The sequence below is a fragment of the Elgaria multicarinata genome, chromosome 20, assembly GCF_023053635.1.
Source record: "Elgaria multicarinata webbii isolate HBS135686 ecotype San Diego chromosome 20, rElgMul1.1.pri, whole genome shotgun sequence".
Lineage (NCBI taxonomy): Eukaryota > Metazoa > Chordata > Lepidosauria > Squamata > Anguidae > Elgaria > Elgaria multicarinata.
The window spans coordinates 12,094,676-12,118,483 of record NC_086190.1 but is presented as its reverse complement, the minus strand read 5'-3'; the positions used below and the strand labels follow the sequence as shown (position 1 = coordinate 12,118,483).

Sequence of the window (23,808 nt, the reverse complement as noted above, 5' to 3'; positions counted from 1 at the left end):
TCTCTCTTCTAACAGCTGTCTGTTGATGGCCAACGTATTTCCTAACATGGAACATCCCCTTGACAAAATATTCCAAGGGGAAGTTGCAAATCTGAGCTTCTGGAATCTACTCTATCATTTTCCTCCACTTTTTTTTTTTTTTTTTTGGTTTTGTTTTGTTGTTTTGCATAAATTTGCAGGGCCTCTTATCCAGCTGCTGTAACACATCTGGCTCAGCTACATCCCTCCCTCCAGCACAGCTGATATGCTATCCCCACCCGCTCTCTCTCTCTCTCTCTCTCTTCTCCATTAACAGGGAGTCTCAGTAATATGATACAGCTTGGCAGGGACTGATTTTTTTTAATGCTTGGCATGTCAAACAGAAGTTTAATGTAAAGTCTCCCCCTTTTTTTTTCCTTTACCAAAAAAGAAAAGAAAAAGTTGTGTGAATTTCCAGCAAAGTTTGCTATTCCTGCAAACTCTGCAGCTCTGTTCCGAGGAGGCTTACGCCTCCTGCTTTCAAACCGGATCCATTTCTGTTCCTCTCTTCCCTCTGCCGTGTCGGCTGTACAGTTTTAATTAAAGGCAGCCACGGAGGATACCGAACAGCTCCCTGCAGGGATGTCTCTTTTCTTCCCACTGGTTGACAGGCAGAAAAATCTTATATATCGATGCATCTTGAGATTGATGTACATTTTCCCACTCTTGATTCTATTAGCTGCTTTGGGAGACACACTTGAGACAGAAACGCCGCAAATCCAGGTAAGAGGCTATTTTTTTCCAGATGTTGTTGACTGTTGTTGTGTTTGCATTTATATTATATCACACACACACACACACACACACACACACACACACACACACACACACACACACACACGAGCCAGTGTGGTGTAGTGGCTAAAATGTTGGACTGGGAGTCGGGAGATCCGAGTTCTAATCCCCACTCGGCCATGGAAACCCACTGGGTGACTTTGGGCTAGTCACAGACTCTCAGCCCAACCTACCTCGCAGGGTTGTTGTTGTGAGGATAACAAGGAGAGGAGGAGGAGGATTATGTACACTGCCTTGGGTTCTTTGGAGGATAAAAGGTGGGATATAAATGTAATAAATAAATAAACTTCACCTCCTTCTCTTCCTCTGAGGGGCTCAAAGCAAAGTATATACTTCTGTCCCCTACTCATTTTTCTCATCACCACAATCCCGCAAGGTAGATTCAGCTGAGGAATGGTGACTGGGTTACTCACCAAGCTGAAATCTAACCTTCAGTCTTATTACATTTCACAGCTTTTTCTTCTGTGCTGTACTGTTTTCCCAAGACAACGTCGATCCTATCAATAGGAAATCGCAATAAAAGCAAAGCCACCAGAGCAGCAAAGCAACTATTCATCCTTATTAGGTGTTAGTTACAATAGCAATAAATAGCAACGTCCCGCTCAATATATGACATTGAGAGCTCAGATTTTTTCTTGGAGGTGCTCAAGGATTTGAACTCAGCTCCAGCTGGAGGCTGGAAAGAATTCAAGTTTTGCGTTACCACGGTTTCATTTTTAAATTCCCAGCCAGGGGGGGAAAAGGTTCTTGTGGAGTTAACGGCAAAATCCTATGGACATTTTATTAGAATGTAAGCCTATGCGGCAGGGTCTTGCTATTTACTGTTTTACTCTGTACAGCACCATGTACATTGATGGTGCTATATAAAATAATAATAATAATAATAATAATAATAATAATAATAATAATAATAATAATACCTGGGAGTAAGCCCTACTGAACAGAGTGTGCCTTACTTCTGAGTAAATATGCATAGGATTTATTGTCCTTCTCTCCCTATTTTATCCTTGCAACAACCCTGCAATGTAGGTTAGGCTGACAGACAATGGCTGGCCCAAAATAAGTAAATGAGCTTTAGGGGATTTGACCCTGGAGTCAAGGAAACTCTACCCACTACACCGCATTGTCTCTTCAATGAACAAGAGTAGTACAATGCCTTCCCAATGGTAGAACTACATATGAAGTGGCTTTGGGCTCACTTTTACATGCCGTCATTCATTCCTAAACTTGTTTCAAGGCTTGTTACACATGGCAACCTTTTCATCCCTTTCCCAGAGCATATGTATGTTGGTTGCTATGCATGCAAATAGGTTTGAGAGGAAGGTGGGGATTATCCTGATTCACGGTATCACAAAGGCACTTGTGGCCTGTTATTCTTTTGAAGTCCTAATGGACTTGAATAGTGTGTGGTGTAGCGGCTAGAAAGTTGGACTGGGAGTCGGGAGATCCGGGTTCTAGTCCCCTTTCAACCATGGAAGCTCACTGAGTGAATTCGGGCCAGTCACAGATTCTTAACCCAACCTACCTCACAGGGTTGTTGTGAGGATACATGGAGAGGATTGTGTACGCCGCCTTAGGTTCCTTGGAGGGAAAAAAGGCGGGATATAAATGTAATAATAAAATAAATAGTGGGAAAGGGTGCTGAGCTCCGAAACACAGCCAGTGTGTTAACTTCCTCTCTACTTTGAGAACAGTACCTCTCAAGATTATAGACCATTCCGTTCCAAGGTAAATTATGAGCTTGCAGAAACTTTTACTGGGGTTCTACAATTCTTTCCTTTTTGCTGTCCCCCTGCGTTGATATCTTGGTTGCCATGCTACAAATCCAGATTTTATTCATTTATTTTTCTGACTTCCCATTTGTTTAACACGTGCAGCATCAAAATGATCCCTGCCCCCCACCCTAAATTTTACAGATGAAATGAGGAACGTTTGGGGCTACCACGAGTATTTTTTTTTCCTTTTGCATGGGAACTATGGAATATGGGAACTATTCAGTTCCGCCACGCAAAAAAAAAAATAAGAATCCTGTGCTCAGAATTCTCTAAGTGTAGGTCTTTTGCACCTAGCTCTCAGTGGCTCTCAGCTTCCTTGCAAAAAATAAAAGTAGATCCCACAAGACCAATGTTTGTCTAACAAGCTTCAGCTTTCCCAGGTCAGGCAGCTTTCGCACTCGCTTCCCTGCAGATTTGGGAGTGAGATCAGACTTTTGACCTACTTATGAATCAATGCACTGGCAAGCTGCAACATGTGCCTTATTTAATGCTCCCCCCCCCCCCATTCCTCATTTTCCTTAAGCGATAGGAAGTTTCAGAGCCCGCTTCTTTTTGCAAGGAGAGAACGCTGGAGGTTTTGCAGTCATAGAATCATAGAATAGCAGAGTTGGAAGGGGCCTACAAGGCCATCAAGTCCAACCCCCTGCTCAATGCAGGAATCCACCCTAAGGCATCCCCGACAGATGCTTGTCCAGCTGCCTCTTGAAGGCCTCTAGTGTGGGAGAGCCCACCACCTCCCTAGGTAACTGATTCCATTGTCACACTGTTCTAACAGTCAGGAAGTTTTTCCTGATGTCCAGCTGGAATCTGGCTTCCTTTAACTTGAGCCCGTTATTCCGGAATAACGGAATACACACCAGTTTGGTTTGCAACTAAGAATAAGAGAATTGCCCAGTCTTTTATAGAAACATCAGTTATAAGAATATAAGGACACAAGTCAAAAGCAAGGCGTGTGTCCTTCCAGCCTACAAAAATTCCTTCTGGCTAGCCAGCTGCAAAATTGAACTCCGGTACACGCCATCTCATCTGTATAGTTTTTAAAGAACAAGGCTGCAATCCTATGCTCATTTACCTGGGAGTAGGTCCAATTGAACCCAATGGGGTTTAGTTCTGAGTAGGCACGTATGGGGCTGCACGGTACATATATCAAAACTGAAATAATGAGACTACGAGGGAATCTACACGTCGTTGTGAGGGCGCTTGCATGCGCCCCCAGGGCGCCCCTAAAACGACTGTGTAGATTGTGCCCTGGCAACCCAAAATGCAACCCGTGTGTTTTTGGCAGCTGTCTAGCGAGCGCTGGAATTAAAATTGCCCAGTTCTTTCCTCCTCCTCCCCCCCCCTCTTCTTTCTGGCTCAAGATCCTTCCCTGGAAAAATCTGTAAGGGCAGAAGTTGGATCCGTTTGCACAGCCTGGTGTGATGTGGCAGGAGGCATTCGTCTCATCGGAGATGTTTAGGCAGGGAAACTGCACAGGCTGGCTAGCAAAAGGTCTTTTAAGTACAGCGTATCAAGAAGGCCAGACGAGCCCCTGGCTTCAGCCCTATCTCAAAAACACCTTCCCACCAGGAACAGGAATGCAGCGTCTAGGGCTTAACTCAAGGCTCATTCTCCCTGCCAAGATCCAAAGCTCGGTTCCCATGCCTGGAGGAGTTGATAGTATTGCCAGAAAAGCCCATTCCCTTCCGGGTTTCCTAACAGTGTTTCCTAACATCATCGAAAAACTACAATTCCCAGAATCCTTTGAGGAAAGCTGAGATCTTTATTCTACTTTCAGGGGTGACCCCCCACACACACACACAAGATGGTTTTGCCTACAACTCCATCATTCTTCACAATTGTCTATGTTGCCTACAGCTGATGGGAGTTGTGGGCCAAAATATCTGGAGGGCCACACACCCCTCCAGCACTTTTCTTGGTACCGTACCTTGCCCACTTTTCTTTTTAAAGTCACACATTTTCTTGCAAGCAATTGGCGTTGCTGAGAAATAAAAGCCTTTCTGTATTAGGCTTTTATTGTGCACTCGTGATCCTTCGCTCTCTGTAGTTTGCGGATCCTTTACAGGAAGTCTGCTGCCTCCGGGGCCTCTCCCACTCTTTGCAAACATTTCCCCGGCTTTTTTTTTTAATTGAGGAAAGTGCGGTATTGTTTAGAAACGGCGGAATGAGATTCTCGTGTGATTGCGCGATTCTGCTATACCTAGGGTGACCATATGGAAAGGAGGACAGGGTTCCTGTATCTTTAACAGTTGTATTGAAAAGGGAATTTCAGCAGATGTCATTTGTATATATGGAGAACCTGGTGAAATTTCCCCTTCATCACACCAGTTAAAGCTGCCCTCTTTTAAATCTTGTCACTCTAGTATAGCTCCTGCAGCTTTAACTGTTGTGATGAAGAGGGAATTTCACCAGGTTCTCCATATATACAAATGACACCTGCTGAAATTCCATTTTCTATGCAACTATTAAAGATACAGGAGCCCTGTCCTCCTTTTCATATGGTCACCCTAGCTATACCACAGAACAATCAAGTGGTTCTATATGAAACATATCGAAAGACAGAGAGAGAAAAAACTTGGTGGGGGGGGGGGACACACGTGTAAAGGAGCCGACCTTAATTCCGCAAAGAATCCAGAAGCGGAAGCCTCGGTAAAAGTGCAGGTTAAATGCCTCATGTAGAAAAGTCTTGAGGCTTAGAAGAGGCAATGCAATCTTTTAGAATGGAGGGCAGGGAAGATAAAGAGTAAAAAGGCTGAACTATCAGAAGTCGGGAAAAGGATGTAGGGTCAGAGGAAGGGGCGGGGCTTGACAACATTTTTTTTTAAGCCATGCTTGTGAGCTTCCAAGAGACATTACTGGTTGCTCCAGGAAAGTATTGAATTCTTATGTAGAGTTCAGTTCCCACGAGGCAATCAGGAGAAGTTAAAAATAAAAAATAAACCCACACACGTCATGTAAAATGACTTTTCCAGAAAAAGATTTGCTCCAGATTGCTTGGAAAAATCCTGACACACACCAACACACAGGCTCATTAGAAAGATTCATATGGAATACACATAATGACACAAAATTGGGTGGGATAGCTAATACCCTGGAAGGCAGAAGCAAACTTCAAAGTGATCTCAATAGGCTGGAGTGCTGGGCTGAAAACAACAGAATGAAATTTAATAGGGATAAATGCCAAGTTCTACACCTAGGAAACAGTAACCAAATGCACAGTTACAAGATGGGGGATACTTGGCTCAGCAATACTACAAACAAGAAGGATCTTGGAACTGTTGTAGATCACATGCTGAATATGAGCCAACAGTGCGATGTGGCTGCAAGAAAGGCAAATGCTATTTTGGGCTGCATTAATAGAAGTATAGCTTCCAAATTGCGTGAGGTACTGGTTCCTCTCTATTCGGCCCTGGTTAGGCCTCATCCAGTTCTGGGCACCACACTTCAAGAAGGATGCAGATAAGCTGGAGGGGGTTCAGAGGAGGGCAACAAGGAGGATCAGGGGTCTGGAAACAAAGCCCTATGAAGAGAGACTGAAAGAACTGGGCATGTTTAGCTTGGAGAAGAGAAGATTGAGGGGAGACATGAGAGCACTCTTCAAATACTTAAAAGGTTGTCAGACAGAGGAGGGCCAGGATCTCTTCTCGATCCTCCCAGAGTGCAGGACACGGAATCATGGCCTGAAGGTACAAGAAGCCAGATTCTGGCTGGACATCAGGAAAAACTTCCTGACTGTTAGAGCAGTACGACAATGGAACCAGTGACCTAGGGAGGTTGAGGGCTCTCCCACACTAGAGGCCTTCAAGAGGCAGCTGGATTACCGTCTGTCAGAGATGCTTTAAGGTGGATTCCTGCATTGAGCAGGGGGTTGGACTAGATGGCCTTATAGGCCCCTTCCAACTCTACAATTCTAGGATTCTAATGGAAAGAAACCCAGAGGTATTGATTTGCAGTTGATGCATTGTTGGGCTCTACTCCAAAACCTTCTGACCCACTTCTCTGCTTTTTAAGGAAGAAGCAGCTTTCCCCGGATTACCTCACGGCATTCCCCCGGCTCTCCGCAATCGTGAGTTCCCACCACATCCCCACATCCGGAAGAAACGCTACACCCTTACGCCGGGGGAGCTCAAGTGGGACCACTTCAATATAACGTACAAGTAAGGAGGCTTGTTCCACTCTGCAGTGTTTTTCTCCTGTCTCCCTCACACCGCTGTGGCCGTCCCATGTAGGAGTACATTCCTATTGTGATATGGAATATCCCATAGGTATGTGACACTAGTCCTAAAATCTCTTCACTGGCTGCCAATTAGTTTTCGGGCAAAGTATAAAGCGTTGGTTATCACCTTTAAAGCCCCACATGGTTTGGGTCCAGGCTACCTGCAGGATCACCTTCTCCCATACAATCCGCCCCACACACTCCGGTCCTCTGGGAAGGATCTACTTCAGTCAGCAAAGACAAGGCTGACGGGTATTACCCAGAGGACCTTCTCTTCTGCCGCTCCCAGACTGTGGAACGATCCAAAAGTTGTGGTAAATCGCAAATGCGAATCTGCGAAACTGTGCATTATCGCATTAAAAACCCGGCGCTACGGCGATTTTGTTCTGACTTTTATACTGTTAGTTTTACTCTCCCCTGTGCCTGTTTGGTGCATTCTCTTCCCCTTCTTATTGTTTTATTATGATTTCATTAGAATGTAAGCCTATGCGGCAGGGTTTTGCTATTTTATTGTTTTACTCTGTACAGCACCATGTACATTGATGGTGCTATATAAATAAATAAATAAATAAATAAATAAATAATAATAATAATAATAGAATGGAAGCCGGCATCATGGGTCCTGAAACGCGAATCTGCGCATTTAGGTCGGGGAAAACAAGCCGTATAGACAAGCCCTATGACAAATATAAGCTTTACCTCAGCCTGTGTGAGGTCCACAACCTTGGACAACCGCTTCAATGCCATCACCTCGGATACTGGCCAAAATGTCAGCTTGTTTGACAGCAAAGAAGCCTAAGCAGAGGGCCAATGCCTTGTACAGGAAAACCTCACATGGCCCAGGTGTGCCAAATTGAGGTGTGACCGCGTTGGCCACAGTAAACCTCAAGCAGCAAGCCCAATCGTGTGGGTTTTTTTTAAAGGGTTTTACCTCATCCTTGGCAGACCAAAGAGAAGCTCTCTGTTCTCCTTTGCTAAGAAAACATTTGTTTTTCGGGTTTTTTTAAATGAAAAGTACAAAAATCAGTGCCAGATTTAGGAACAAGCCAAGTAAGCCACGCTTAGGGCTTCATGCTGGAGATAGCTAAGATAACTAAGATGAAATTGCTTTGGCTTAAATATGTTGGGAAGTCTGGTGTGACTTACAGCAGAGTTGCCTTATATTGAGAGAGCGTGACAATGCAGCATTTGTTCATTGTTTTTAATTTTTGTAAACTACCCAGAGAGCTTTGGCTATGGGGCGGTATATCAATGTAATAAAATAAATAAATAAATAAATTTAGTACAGGTGGCAATAAGCATAAACAAGAGCCAGGTTAGAAGAAGTTCAAATCAATTTATTTTATTAGTGTTTTTATACCCATCTTCAGAGAAGGCTATCTAACTCTGTTTAACTACAAGCAACCCCCTAACGCTGGGTTCAATAGCCTTCCAATTAGAACGTAATACACTTTTTCTCTTTATTTTTATTGTATGGGGCCTCTGAATCTTGATATAGTTTAGGGTCTCAGCACGTCTTAATCCAGCCTTGACAAAAACCTACATTTCTATACCTAGGCTGACCCTATGAAAAGGAGGACAGGGCTCCTGTATCTTTAACAGTTGTATTGAAAAGGGAATCTCTAAAGGTGACATTTGTATATATGGGGAACCTGGTGGAATTCCCTCTTCATCACACCAGTTAAAGCTGCCGTCTTTTAAATCTGGTCACTCTAGTATAGCTCCTGCAGCTTTAACTGTTGTGATGGAATTTCACCAGGTTCTCCATATATACAAATGACACCTGCTGAATTTCCCTTTTCTATGCAACTGTTAAAGATATAGGAGCCCTGTCCTCCTTTTCATAGGGTCACTCTACTATACCATAGTTCATCTAAGAAACTTAGAATACATATGTGGGTTAACCACGTACCCCATCCACCCCAGACACAGAGATATCCAGAAATATCCACAAATATCCAGTGACATGTTAGACTGAGGGCCCAACTCAACTTTACAAAATAAATGCCATGCAGATTCCAGCTGGACATCAGGAAAAACTTCCTGACTGTTAGAGCAGTACGACAATGGAACCAGTTACCTAGGGAGGTTGTGGTCTCTCCCACGCTGGAGGCCTTCAAGAGGCAGCTGGACAGCCATCTGTCAGGGATGCTTTAGGGTGGATTCCTGCATTGAGTAAGGGGTTGGACTCAATGGCCTTGTAGGCCCCTTCCAACTCTGCTATTCTATGGTTCTATGATTCTATGATTCTATGATAAGCGCTTATGGAAGGGAATAGTAGAGAAACCATTTATTTGTTCATTTATTGCATTTCTCTACCGCCCAACACCCAACGCTCTCTGGGTGGTTCACAAAAAATAAAAACATGAAGTACAACTTAAAATATTAAAACTTAAGCCGCAATGGAAACACACAACATAAAAGTACATCCGGAATAAAAACCAAGCAGCAATACCGAGATTGAAAATGCAGATTTAAAACAGGGATGTTAAAAGACTGGGATGACAAAACGTTAAAATACTGGGAAAATAAAAAGGTCATCAAAAAGAGTATAGCGTAGGTGCCAGGCGAACGTCTCTAGGGAGCTCATTGTGTAGTGTAGATCCTGCCCAAATCTTGCTCTCTTGCTGGGTATTTGAAGAGGGCTATCATGGCCCCCTCACACACACCCTCCTCTGTAGCAGCTTCTTCCTGCTTCCTCTCAGAGGCCAAAGGAAACTGGGTAGCTCAGATGGCTTCAAATGAGGTGAGTTCTCAGCTGATGGTAGGACTGCGAGAAGCAATGTATGACCATGATCCTTTGGTGACTCCTAGCGCAATTATCCTACAGTGTCCATTTATTTTTATTCTCTGCAGGATTCTGTCCTTTCCCAGAAACCTCATCAACCAGAGCCAGACGAGGAAGGCGCTGGCTACCGCCTTCCGCATGTGGAGTGATGTCTCTCCCTTCAACTTTTGGGAGGTGCCACCGAGCGCACCCAGTGATCTGAAAATTGGTAGGGGTCCCTCTGGCACCAATTTCAGATGTTCATCATGTGGGGGGCCCCTACAGGGATTGGGAGAACTCCGAAACCTCCCAATGGGGGCTAAGTATGTTCAGTGGCAACAGAACATTCAGTGGTGAGGGGCAGGTTCAGGGATAAAACGGAATAGAGTATCCTGAAAGGGCATGGCTGGCTGGAACCTGGATGGGAGCACTCCATACTGCAACATTTTGTTGCAGGTCCCACTAAACATCTCTTTTAAGGGTCATACATTTCTCCGATGCATTCTGCCATTCCAGAAAGTTGAGTCTTTTTCCCTGCAGTTTTTTTTTAAAAAATTAAGAGAATTCTGCCCCAAATGTTATACTTGGTTTCCTCTCCCCTAAACCATATGCCTAACCACTCGCTGTAGCGAATATTGCAACCTCATTTGCAAGTTATGCAAAAGGGACAGTGTTGCAGTTAGTTAATGTATGGGAATTTAAAATCACAGTTAGCCTTAGGATCTCTATAGCTTACAGTGTGTTTTCCTGTGATTTGCTTCTCCCCTTCCTTCCCCCCCCCTCTCTGACCTCATTGTTGGGAGCAGTTGTGTTTGCTATCTTGCTCCTGCCGGTGTTACAGAATAAAGAAGTGGACTAAGCAAACTTTGTTTGAAACTATGTGCTGTACCTGCATTTTTATGCAAGAATTTTTTTACCTTTACTTCACTAAACAAAGGTTCATCGTCTTTTAACGTCTCCTCTTTTAACCTTGCGTGCATGGGGGACTGGTAAACGCTCGTTCCATTCTGTCTTTTGTTTTTTGCTTTCTCTGCTAATTGCCTTTCTAACAGGAGGCATAAATACTCAATAATTCCCATCAGCCATTCGGTCATCAACTGTACCCACAATCAACAGAGCAACGTTTTTTATGATTTCCCAACATTTCAGAGAGTTGCATTTGCTGGTTTTCTCTCTGGGGGAAAACGAAGAGGGATTAGTTTTCCATTGCTGTTACAATTCTTCTTCGAGCGAGGTTTCACCACATCTGGAGGACAGGGTTCATCCTTGACTCACTGTCTGGTGGTATTTACACATCCAGCCCGATCAACTCCGAGAAGCCGCTAATCCGTGACAGCCAAATTGCTTCACCTCTTCTTTGTTGGTGGATTGAAACCAGACTACAAAGGAGGAAAAATTGGTGAAACCTTTTGCGGGTGATGATGCAGAGATCGCAGCCCTGACGTGGTGGCCATTTTGGGTCTCCGGTCCGGCCATGTGGCGCTGACATTAGAAAGGCATTCTGGGTGCTCTAAGCACTGATTCTGAAAACCTTCCTGCTTCTTCCCATGTGGCGGAGCACCTCACAGTCAGCAGCGGGAAAGATTGGCGAATGAAAACTCCAACACCGCTCTTCTGCTTTCTCCTACCAAAACATTGAAACCGAAGTGAAGGTTTAAGGGAAGTGAAATGCTAAATCTGTTCCAAATGTGTGCTCTGTAATTTTCTCTGAGACGTTTGCCGGGGAACATAAGTGGGAGGGTACTGTCCTCCTTGCTGGTTTCCCACAGGCATCTGGTTGGCCTCTGTGGGAACAGAATACTAGACGAAATTGACCCCTGGACTGCTCCAGCATGGCTCTTCTTTCGTTCTTTCATTCTTGTGCTGTTCAATACACTGCTACCATCCAGGGGATAATTCTTAGACTCCGTGCTTGCATAATAGAACATAAGGAAAGGCAGAAAATGGAGGGGGGGAACCCGGGGGGAAACGCCCACATGTAATAGAGCCGCTTCCAATCCCGCAAAGAATCCGGAAGCAAGAAGCCTCGGTAAAGGTGCAAGTTAAAAGCCTCTTGTAGAAAACGGTGGTCTCCGTTGGTGCTGAAAACGGTGGGTTCAAAGATGTTTAGTGCGTCCCAAACTCAGCATTGTACTCAGTCTTTTGTGCAGGTTACTTGTGATTTTCCGCGACTCTCCTGGAAGCCATTTTGTGGTGGTGCCCAGGACAGTTTTTTCTAATTGCCATACCTGCCCATGGCCGAAAACGGTTGCCTTCCCCTGGGTTAAACAGTTGTGATTCAGAAAGTCTCATCTGTCTATTTCAGATTATCCAGAGAGATCTGCCTTTTTTGTACACACACAGAATATCAGTGTCTGCATCCCCGGTATATATATTTCCATATGTCCTTTCATGACCCCCCATTTCTCTCTTTCTCTCTTCTGCCTGAAATGTCTTCCTAGGCTTCTATCCCAGAAACCACACAGACTGCTTGGAGTCCCACATCCACCAGTGTTTCGATGGCACAACAGGAGAGCTAGCCCATGCCTTTTTCCCCCAGACCGGTGAAATCCACTTTGATGATGATGAATACTGGATTGTGGGCAACACTCGTTTCAGCTGGAAAAAGGGTAAGTGGTCTGGGTCAGAAGACCCTTGCGCAAAACATCCGGCGCAACTGACGTACCTTTCCTCACATTTCCCCAAGAAAGTCCACCATCAAGTTCCGTACACATGCAGTGATTCTGCAGGAATGCGAGAAAAAAGAGCAGAATGTAAAACCGAATTCCGTTTTCAGGGTTTCGTTTCTTAAACCACGTTTCTAGTCCTCATGGGTGCAAAAAAAATAATCATGCTCAAACGCGGTGAGTCATATCCGTTGCTGCATTAGAGATTCCTGATAGATCAGGCTGGTTGGTGTCTTTGCTCTTCCCTGTGACTAGCAAAACAATTTTTAAAAATATCTCACACTATTGCCCCGCTCGTGCTCTTCGCTCCTCTGATGCCATGTTTCTCGCCTGCCCAAGGGCCTCTACTTCCCTTGCTCGGCTCCGTCCATTTTCTTCTGCTGCCCCTTACGCCTGGAACGCTCTTCCAGAACATTTGAGAACTACAACTTCAATCGCAGCTTTTAAAGCTCAACTAAAAACTTTTCTTTTTCCTAAAGCTTTTAAAACTTGATGTTGTGCAGACTTTATACTGTTAGTTTTACCCTACCCTGTGCCTGTTTGCATTCTCTTCCCCTCCTTATTGTTTTACTATGATTTTATTAGATTGTAAGCCTATGCGGCAGAGTCTTGCTATTTACTGTTTTACTCTGTACAGCACCATGTACATTGATGGTGCTATATAAATAAATAAATAAATAAATAATAATAATAATAATAATAATAATAATAATAATAATTCTCGCGAATTTGCTTAACTTAGGGCGAAATTTTATTGGGATGGTTGGAAGCCTCCAAATTTGGAGGCTTAAGGCCATCCAATGCATAGTGGGGGGAGCAATGGGCTTTGCCTCTGTGCTCCTCTAGCTCTGCATTTTGGCTAGATGGGTTTTTTACCCATCTAGCTGGGGCTTTGAGGAGGCTGGAGTGAAGGAGGCTGGGGAGGACCATTGTAGTGCAAGACAATAAAGAGGTCAGCCAAGAAACCCACAAACTCCTGAAGAGAGTTTAAGCACTAGGAACTTTTCTCTAGGCTAAAACTTGGCTCATTAAGCGAGACAATTGTCCTTTCAACAAAAGGGAAGGTTTCCCCCCACCCCTAGTCCCTTAAATTCAGGGAGGATTCCTCTGAAGAAGCCTTTGGCAAGAAGCTAGCTGAGCTGATCGCCTCTCGCCTTCTTTTAGCTCCACCCGTTTGAATCTGCGACGGACTCTGGGATCTGTCAACTCTGAAGTCTCTTCCCTCTCTAAACATTGCTGAGTTCCCACAGACTCTGGGTTGTTCACATTTTCACTGATAAGGTCCTGTGAAGATTCATCCCTGGCTTGTGAAGAGTCTGAGAGAACCTCCTCCCCCGCTTCCTGTATAAGCTTGGACGTTTCTAGTCCTGTTGCTTCTGGTTCAGAATCTCATTCCGATTGATAGCCTGAAACTCCTTCCCCTACACTAAGGGGAACAGGCCTGCTTATGTCGGAGAATAGGAGGGGAGCTCAGATTCCTGGCTCCGAGGTCAGTGCACTGACTCCAACCTTAGATCCAGGAATCTGAACCTTCCTATGCCTCCCAACTCTGAACTTCTCTTCATGAGCAATTTAATGCACAGTCATGATTGGCCGCTCACGGAAGTTTGCAGGTCCTTTACATGATGTCGTCAACCTCCAGGACCTCTCCCACGCCTTCCCCCAGTAATCTCACTTTTAAAAAGATCAGAGATAATGCACTATTTAAATTTAGTGTGGGATACTGTAGGATATCCCCAACATGTAAAGCCGGTGTTGTGTTATAACACAGCCACTAGATGGCACTGTTTTATTGAACATTATGGAGCATTGCCGAGAGGGGAAGTTTTCAATTACAAATTGCGTGGTTGCCATTTAAAGGAGTCTGTAACAAACGCGGAAGGGCCCGAGAAAAAGAAAGCCTGGTATGGTTGCGCGGGTTTTCCTTAAGGTAGAGACGCCTAGGGGCCATAGGATCGCTCCCTCCAATATTACATGCAGATCACAGGATGCTTTCCTTTGCTTTGGTCGTTCTTTTCTTTTTGCACAAGAGTTCCATGATTTGTCAAGGCTGCAGATCCCAGTCATTTTTGTGTCCCTGTTAGTGGAAACCTGAGCGGCTCACGCTGGTTGTTTGGGGTGGAAAAACGTACAAATAACAAAAACAGCTTGGCATGGCTTCAGAGTTGTTAGCTTGCTTTAAACCAGCCCTCCCCGACCTGGTGCCCTCCTGACATGTTGGCCTGCAAGTCCCATGAGTCATTGTCTGTGCTGGCTGGGACTGATAGGCATTGTAGTCAAACATTAGACTGAAACAACTGGGCCTGTTTAGCCTGGAGAAGAGAAGATTGAGGGGAGACATGATAGCACTCTAGAAAGGTTGTCACACAGAGGAGGGCCAGGATCTCTTCTCGATCCCCCCAGAGTGCAGGACATGGAATCACGGGCTCAAGTTAAAGGATGCCAGATTCCAGCTGGACATCAGGAAAAACTTCCTGACTGTTAGAGCAGTGCGACAATGGAACCAGTTACCTAGGGAGGTTGTGGGCTCTCCCACACTAGAGGCCTTCAAGAGGCAGCTGGACAAGCATCTGTCGGGGATGCTTTAGGGTGGATTCCTGCATTGAGCAGGGGGTTGGACTGGATGGCCTTGTAGGCCCCTTCCAACTCTGCTATTCTATGATTCTACGATTAGAGAGTCAGGCACACCCGATCTCCATCCCTGAAGAGTTTCCCTCCGTTCCTTGGGGATGAATTAAATCCGCCAGCATTTTCGGTTCCCTCTTCTCTTCTGCCAGACGACGGGGTGGGGTGAGAATGCCTGCAACGTGAACTGCCGGCCGAGTTCTGTTCGTGGAATGTCCCAGATTCCGGGGTAACGTCCAGCACTGGTTTGGGAGGCCCTTCCCCAGCAGGGACGTGCAACGGCCTTGTATAACCCTCTGGCTTTGACCCAGTTGTGTTATCAGCAGGGGAGGCTGTGCTGGGTTGTTCACTCCAATTCTTCTTCTTCTTCCTCCTTTTTTAAAAGGCGGCTGTTTACATTCTTGCTACCTTCTGTCACCAGCTTGTCGGCAGACATGGCCATTTTGTGGGAAGCGTAGGGCGCCTGGCTTCTGGATGGGCTGGTTCTTTTCAAAGGCTCCTGTTACGTGATGTACTCTCATCTGACCCGTGTACAAACTTGCACACATTCTAATGAGACTTACACCCGCTTATAAGGAATCTTTTGACATTGTCGATAGAGCGTCTGCGGCTAAGTAAGGCGATTCTTACTCAAGAAACTTACAGCACTGAAGGGGATAACGCCACAATGGCACATTTATTGAGGTTGAAACAAATACAAAGGCAGCTGCCTCTTGAAAGCCTCGAGTGTGGGAGAGAGCCCACAACCTCCCTAGGTCACTGGTTCCATTGTCGTACTGCTCTAACAGTCAGGAAGTTTTTCCTGCTGTCCAGCCAGAATGTGGCTTCCTGTAACTTGAGCCCGTTGTTCCGTTTTCTGCGCTCTGGGAGGATCGAGAAGAGATCCTGGCCCTCCTCTGTGTGACAACCTTTCAAGTCCTTGACAAGTACTATCATGTCTCCCCTCAATCTTCTCTTCTCCAGGCTAAACATGCCCAGTTCTTTCAGTCTCTCCTCATAGGGCTTTGTTTCTGAACCCTTGATTTAGGGTGCAATCCTCTTCGTGTGTAGACAGAAAAATGTCCTACAGCTCCCAGCATTTCCCATGGCTGGGGGATGCCGGAAGTTACGGGATTTTGGGGGGATCAGACATGCATAGGATTACACCTTTTGCACACCTTTGCCTTTCCTTTACAGATCAATCTTTCCTCATCTGCTGTGACAAAATTGATTGCTAACCCAAATCTCCTTCTCAGAGTTCTTCACAGCGAAAGAGACAAGAGTCCCCCGTAAAATTACATTTCAAATCCCTGCTGCAGCTGACAGTTTCCTAGCATTAGATGAGAGGCATTTTTTTTAGCAGACATTGTCGCTAAAACACACAGCAGTGCAACTGCTGAAGGAGCGTGCTGTTTAACTGGCCGAGATTTTCAAGAGGACGTTGTGAAATGTGGTGGTGAATTTCTGTTTCCCTTCTCTGACTGTCGATCATCATTTTGGCCTGATAGCCAGGACTTTCCGTGTGTCCCGTATCTGACAGCTTCACAAATACAACAGCTATTTCCTATTAAGGAAGAGAGAGAAAAGAGTTTTGGGGGGTTTTTTTTATTGTCCAGGAACCACAGATTTCACAACATGTCTGCTGCAGGCCGAGAAAACAAGATAATTTTCAGGGTGTGCTTTTTAAATTAAAATAAAAACAAACTTTCGGGAGCTCCTTTAGAGCTCTGACTGAAACCCGGAGCAGATTCACTGCCCCGTTAGCATCGGGCCACCAGCCTCCACTGGCTGGAAGAGCCATATTGAGCAGTAGCAGAACAACTGCTTTATTTATTTATTTATTTATTTATTGCATTTATATACCGCCCCATAGCCGAAGCTCTCTGGGCGGTTTACGAAAGTTAAAAACAGTAACCATTAAAACAAATATACAACGTTTAAAAACATAAAAAGCATAAAAACACAGTTTCCTTATAAAAACAGCAATTCTGGGGTCCATTAAAAACAAACTCAGCATATGTTGTTAAATGCTGTTAAATGCCTGGCGCCAAAAAGATAACAATGTTGGCGCCAGGCGAGCCTCGTCGGGGAGATCATTCCATAATTGCGGGGCCACCACTGAGAAGGCCCTCTCCCTTGTTGCCACCCTCTGAGCTTCCCTCGGAGTAGGCACTCGGAGGAGGACCTTAGATGTAGAGCTTTATCACACCAGCGTTATACTGTGCAATCACTGCGAATTGCGTGCAAAGGACTCCGAAGTTTTCCAGCTTATAATCTGCTTTTATTGTGAAGTACTCCCATGCATCCTGCTTTAATTTTGCTTCTTAACCAAAGGAAAAAAGGAAAGGAACCTCTCCTGCAAAGCACTTGAGTCATTGCTGACTCCTAGAGGGACGCCTGCTTTCGTTGACGTTTTCTTGGCAGACTTTGTAGCGGGGTGGTTTGCCATGGCCTTCCCCAGTCGCAGTTACCTTTCCCCCAGCTAGCTGGGTGCTCATTTTGCCGACCTCGGAAGGATGGAAGGCTGAGTCGACCTGTGCCGGCTGCCTGAGAAACAGCTTCCGCTGGGATCGAACTCAGGCCGTGGGGAGAGTTTCGGCTGCAGTAACTGCCGCTTACCACTCTGCGGCACACTTCTTTAACCAAAAGAAGTGCAATATTTTGCTACTAGTTTTTGAGCGTATCATTTGTTGTTTTCCGAGCGGCCACTGGGGCACAGGAGCAGGATTTGAAGAAAAATTAAACCAATGCTTACATCTGCGTAAGCTTTAAAGAGAAAGACATCAAAATTGGCACAGTGATAGATATTGAGGAGAGCTTTAAGCATACCAAATTTGAATCGGATTGGGTCATCCGTTGATTTTTTTATGATTTTTTTTTTTTACATTTCCCCCCTTAAACCCACCTCCTGGTATGCAAAGGATCTAGCCGCCCAGTAGCAGCAACAACAATGGGGACAGCTTAGCGCTGTAGGGGATAATTTGAGAGAAACAGGTACGCAGGATGAATCTCGTAGAACGCATGTCCGGAGAGGCGTTCCGTCTCTGGTTGCTTTGCAACCAGGAAGTCCCAGGTTCTATCCCCAACATACCTATTTAAAATAAGATCAGGTATCTGGTGATGGGGAAAAACACAGTTGCGTATGGTAGATTGCCAGCTTCCTTTATCCCATGCTGTCCCAGCCTGTGAGTTGGCTAAATAGTGGGGCGCTGACGAAACGTTCCTCTCTTTCTTCAGTTGTCTGGCTCACAGACCTGGTCCACATTGCGGCCCACGAAATCGGCCACGCCCTGGGCCTCATGCACTCCCTGGATCCGAACGCCTTGATGCACCTCAACGCTACGCTGACTGGGAAAAACACCATTACGCGGGACGAGATGTGGGGCATCTTCAGGCTTTACGGTGGGTGAGACTGTTTGGCGGAGGAAAGACGTGAGCTCTTGAACCGCTGTTAAGCATGGCATTCTTCCCCCCCCTCCCAACTTCGTAGAAGGGGCGTTGGTTGCTAGACACATGCAAATAGGTCTGAGTTGAGGTTGGTGTTACGGCTGCTGATTTTGCAACGGTGCTGGTGGTTCCCTGTAGCATGGCAGGAGGAGGATAAAAACCCTTTTCCCTGTCCCTTGGTTCATGCAGGTGAAATAGAACGAGGGCGTACACGATAATAGGAGTGAGGGTTGAACTGGGGGACCAGAGAAGAACTCCATGAGTACCTCCTGCCTTAGCTTTACACTAGCTTCTCTGTAGAAAGGCTTCTAAAGGTGCAATCCTATGCATGACTAGACAAAAAAAGTCCTACAACTTCTCCCTCTACTCTAGGCATGGGGAACCTCCCACCCGCTGGTGAATACAGCCTATGGCAGTTCCCCATGTGGGCTGCAGGCTTCTTCTCCAGGCCCCACTCCCTCTCCTGGCAAAGAAAAGCTCTTATCTCCAAAGACCCAATTGGAGATAAGAGTGTTTCTCTGCTAGTGAGATGGCCTGGGGAGGAAGCTGCTGAGTGATTCATTCCTGTTTGCTTCTGAGGCTTGTCCTGTAATGAGTGGATTGCACTGATTCCTTCTGCTTAGACATGCAGAGATGTTGCCCTCCTTACTTCTAGATAGACCTGCATTTGGGAAGCTATTTGGAAGTGCTGCTGAGTGATGCCGCCCTCCTTACTGCCAAGTAGGCTTTCAATGGCTAAGAATCACCTTTTGACCATGCCGACTCTGTCTCTGGCCCCATTCGCAGATGGAGCGCAAACCCCGAGAGATTTCCGAAATTGGAATCCTGCCCCTATCTGTGCAGCCAAACCAAATGTCTTCTGTAAGGGCGTTTGTTTGGATGTTCAGTGGCTTGAACTCCCCCAGATTTTCTGATTTGGGCCTCCTAAAACGGTAGAGAAAATTAGAGGCTTTCAATCCATCACTGAAATTCTGTGAAAGGATGTGTTATTTACAGCTGTCTTTTTTTCTGGGGACCAGGGAGGGGAGACGGCATGAAGAAGGCACCATAAGGCCTGTGGGGTGAAGAGAGCCGAAATCAACCCTGCGTTTCTGGAGTTTATCTTTGAAAATATTTGAATTGGCATCCCGATGGAGTGATTGATTTTTCTGCCAAACCATCACTCTGCACCTTCCCAGGAAAGAGTGTGGGAGGACTTTAGGTGGGGCTGAACCTTTCTAAAGTGGGCCAACCAAAGTCGTGGATTGCTTTTTTCCCCTTCCCCTTAGAATCATAGAATCATAGAATAGCAGAGTTGGAAGGGGCCTACAAGGCCATCAAGTCCAACCCCCTGCTCAATGCAGGAATCCACCCTGAAGCATCCCTGACAGATGCTTGTCCAGCTGCCTCTTGAAGGCCTCTAGTGTGGGAGAGACCACAACCTCCCTAGGTAATTGGTTCCATTGTCGTACTGCTTTGTTGCTGTTGTTTTATTTTGTTTTACAACATGTCTCCTGTTTTAGGCTGTAAAGATAGAGTTTTCGTGTGTCCAACATGGACTCGGAAAGGTTTCTGCAGGACACGCCCTAAGTTCATGAAAAAGCATTGTCCGTACAGCTGTGATTTCTGCGTGGGTAAGGAATATCCCTTGCTTTATATGTGTGTGTGTGTGTGTGCATGTGAGTTATCTAGCACACCAGACTACCAGCTACTAGATGCGTGGTAATATATATATCCTAACTGATGCTTTTGTTAGGCTATGGCTTAGCACTGCAAAGGACAGGTGATGTTCTCCTGATAGCTGGGAATTTCTCTCTACAGCCACTTTGGGATGCAATGTTATTATTATTTACTTCATTTCTATACCACTCCATAGTCAACGTTCTCTGGGCGGTTTACAACAGCACATAACAACACAAAATGCAACTTTATAAAAATAGTCTAAAATGTTTAACACAGACAAATTGCAGCCATGTAAACCATAGAATCATAGAATAGTAGAGTTGGAAGGGGCCTATAAGGCCATCGAGTCCAACCCCCTGCTCAATGCAGGAATCCACCCTAAAGCATCCCTGACAGAGGGTTGTCCAGCTGCCTCTTGAAGGCCTCTAGTGTGGGAGAGCCCACAACCTCCCTAGGTAACTGATTCCACCGTCTCACTGCTCTAACAGTCAGGAAGTTTTTCCTGATGCCCAGCCGGAATCTGGCTTCCTTTAACTTGAGCCCGTTATTCCGTGTCCTGCACTCTGGGAGGATCAAGAAGAGATCCTGGCCCTCCTCTGTGTGACAACCTTTTAAGTATTTGAAGAGAGCTCTCATGTCTCCCCTCAATCTTCTCTTCTCCAGGCTAAACATGCCCAGTTCTTTCAGTCTCTCCTCATAGGGCTTTGTTTCTAGACCCCTGATCATCCTGGTTGCCCTCTTCTGAACATGCTCCAGCTTGTCCAGCCAGAATCTGGCTTCCTTTAACTTGAGCCTCGGATCTCAATTCTAGAACGAAATCGAAAGTGGATTAACCGCCTCATGCAGAAAAAGTTCAATATGCTTTTCGTTTTGGTTCATAACCTTCCTTGTTGTGATGGCAGATTTCCCTTTCCCAACGGTGGCCCCAACTCCTCCTCCCCCAAGGATGAAAACAAGAATCATCCCAGAAGGCAGGAACATCACCTTCCGATGTGGCCGGAAGATCATGCACCAAAAGGGCAAAGTTTAGTAAGTATCTTACTTCGGTCCCGAGCCAAACGCATTAAATTTTGGTGGAAAGAATGTGTCTGTATGTACATTTTCTGAACAGTTCCCCCCCCCCGGGGGGGGCAGGCGCTTACTTTTAGCCAGCATTGGCATGACTGGACACCTACTAAAGCCCATACTCTCCACCCAACCCCGCATCCATGCAGTGTTTTCCTTCAGAATGATGCTACGTACTGATGTCATGTCATTCCAGGAGCATTCTGAAAATTGGGCAAGGTTGGCAGATAATAACTAGGGCTGTGCTCCGCCTCGAACCGAGGCCCCGAATCTGAGCCGAGGTGGGCTGATTCCGAGGCGGTTCTGGCAAAGCCCGAAGCAGCCCAAAGCCGAAGCCAATTGATTCCGAAGCTTCGGGACACCTCGGCACTTTAGCCAGCCCTCGGTGGGTCCCTTACCTGCTGCTGTCCACTGTCCCCGCCTTGATTCTGGCGGCTTCCGGTGCCGCCACTAGTACCTCTATGGCCACCATAGTTTGTGGCCATGGAGGTACTAAAGAGAAGGGGCCACCACACTAAAGGCTCTTCTCCTGGTGGACTCGAATCGGGCCGAAGGTCTTTGTGGAACCACCAGCATGCCCTCCGATGACCTCAGTGACCAGGCAGGTTGGTAAGGGAGAAGGCACTCTCTCGCGTATCCTTGTCCCGTCCCATCTCTCTCCTTTCTCAAGTTGCCCAAAACCTGAACTTTTTTGAACTTTCAAATTTTTCCACACGTCCGCACTGCTCAAGCTTCCGTCTGGAACAAAAATGCGCAAAATCGGTCTGTTAGAGCTCAAGTAATAAGCCTTACCCTACCGTATTTGTATATAAAATAACTGTATACCTTGTCCTAGAGATCAAACCAACTGATTTCTCTCCCACCTTGCTTTTTTTTTTATCATTTAGCTGGTATAAAGACAAGGAGTTACTGGAATATTCCTATCCTGGCTACGTCTTTCTTGACAATGACCACATGAGCATCATTGCCAATGCAATTAACGAAGGGACCTACACTTGCATTGTGAAGAAAAAGTCGAAGGTCCTGACCACCTATTCCTGGAGAGTTAAACTGAAACATTAGCTGAGGCCCTTTGCAAAGACTACAGAAACCGGGATGGTTCTGCCCCATGTCGGACTTCTCCTCCTCTCTGCCGTCTGTATATCTTACTTTCAGCGACGCGTCTCAACCTACAAAAGCAACAATCCCACCACCCACTCTGGGCACTTGTGCAAGGACACTGGGACTTCCTCTACCAGAGATGATCACTTCCAGAGAAGACGAGTGCAAACCGTGTTAGAAGGTCTGTGTGCTCTATTTCAACAGCTCCGCCTTTCTCAACTGTGGTGCCCCGATGCCAGGGCCGGCCCGCCCTACCATTAAGAAGAGTGATGCCGTAGCCTCAGGCGGCACGTGCTGGGAGGTGGCAGCATGCTGTAGGAGGAGAGGGCTGGGTCTGCACCCCCTAAGTTAGCCTGCTGCCTCCCAGCAAGAAGGAGGGTTTGTTGCCAATGTCAAAGAAAATTCAACCATCAGCCCAGGTGTTTTTTGTACATACAATGGGAAGGCGTGCCATCTTGTCCTCAGTCTGCAAACTTTCTTGGGCCAGACCTGCCAGATGCTGTGAGTCTAGAATTCCCACCCTGCCTGCCCTTTGGGCACACTAGCTGGGGATGATAGGAACTGTGGTGCAACATAATCTCGGGACGTTAGCTTGGGAAAGGCTGCCTAAATCAGGGGTGGGTAGATTCATTGGTAGATCTCTGAGTGATTAATACTAGTAGATCAGCAATTCCCAATCATTGCACAAGTGCAACAACCAAAAAGCGTTTTTTTTCCTCCTGAATTAGGTTGCTGGAAAGGAATGATGAAGGGAAAACCAGGAGTGGAGTTTTGGGTGGAAGGGCTGAAGAGCCTGCTGCTGGTCCTAGTCACAAATATCTAGGCTAGGAGCCCAGAGAGGCATCCTGTTCCGTAAGCATCATTGATGGTGCTATATAAAATAATAATAATAATAATAATAATAATAATAATAATAATAATAATAATAATAGTAGTAGTAGTAGTAGTAGTAGTAGTAGTAGTAATTCTTAGTGCATGGCCGTCCATCTGAGCCACTCTGTTTCAGCTGGCTCCAGCTGGTGGAACTCAAGTCTCTGAGTAAAAAAGAAGTTAGATTCCCACAAGCCTGAATTGTACCCACCCAGGCAACGGAGACTGAGCTAGAAGAGCAGTAGATTATTTTTTTTTAACCATGCTACTGTTACTTAATGACCCTGTTCAGACGACATTCTAAGCCCCGGTGGTTAAGCGTTTTGAGCTAAACATTATGCCTTAGCGTGCCGTGTGACCCATTCCTAACCATGCTGGCTCCATAACCATGGTTTAAAGATGCTCACTAACCATTTGCTGCAAAAGGGATAGCGGCCTAACCATGGTTTAGCGTGTTGCGTGAACAGGCCCAATGATAAATTTGCAGCTACCCCTAAACTAAGCATGACTCCCTCCCACTTTCACACACAGAGACTGGATATGGGGTCTGCAGGAAGCTTCTATACACATACAATTGGATGTGAGTGCAATTAGGAACCAATCACACAAAAGCTCCTACTCACGTTCAAGGCCCCTGCAGCCGTCCCGTTCCACAGGAGCAGGGTGCAGTCTTAAGGTCAGCTCTGGCACACACACAACCCTATCCATCTTACACGTGTTGCTTTGACTGCATTCAACCGTGAGAGCTGAATAGGGCCCTGCACACATGACACTTGTGTGTATTTACTAGGGATGTATGTGGAATTCAGTTCGGTTCGTTTT

The 23,808-nt window shown here is 45.9% G+C and overlaps 1 protein-coding gene across 1 annotated transcript; it reads left to right on the top strand.

Moving 5' to 3' along the window:
• The first annotated feature begins 359 nt into the window (after positions 1-359).
• Positions 360-22,955, top strand: MMP23B (matrix metallopeptidase 23B). The gene is made up of 8 exons (XM_063145534.1): positions 360-741; positions 6,600-6,745; positions 9,661-9,800; positions 12,013-12,180; positions 18,079-18,243; positions 19,791-19,901; positions 20,853-20,979; positions 21,903-22,955. The coding sequence occupies exons 1-8, from the start codon at positions 601-603 to the stop codon at positions 22,075-22,077; spliced, it is 1,173 nt and encodes a 390-aa protein (XP_063001604.1). The 5' UTR covers positions 360-600; the 3' UTR covers positions 22,078-22,955.
• The last annotated feature ends 853 nt before the right edge of the window (positions 22,956-23,808 follow it).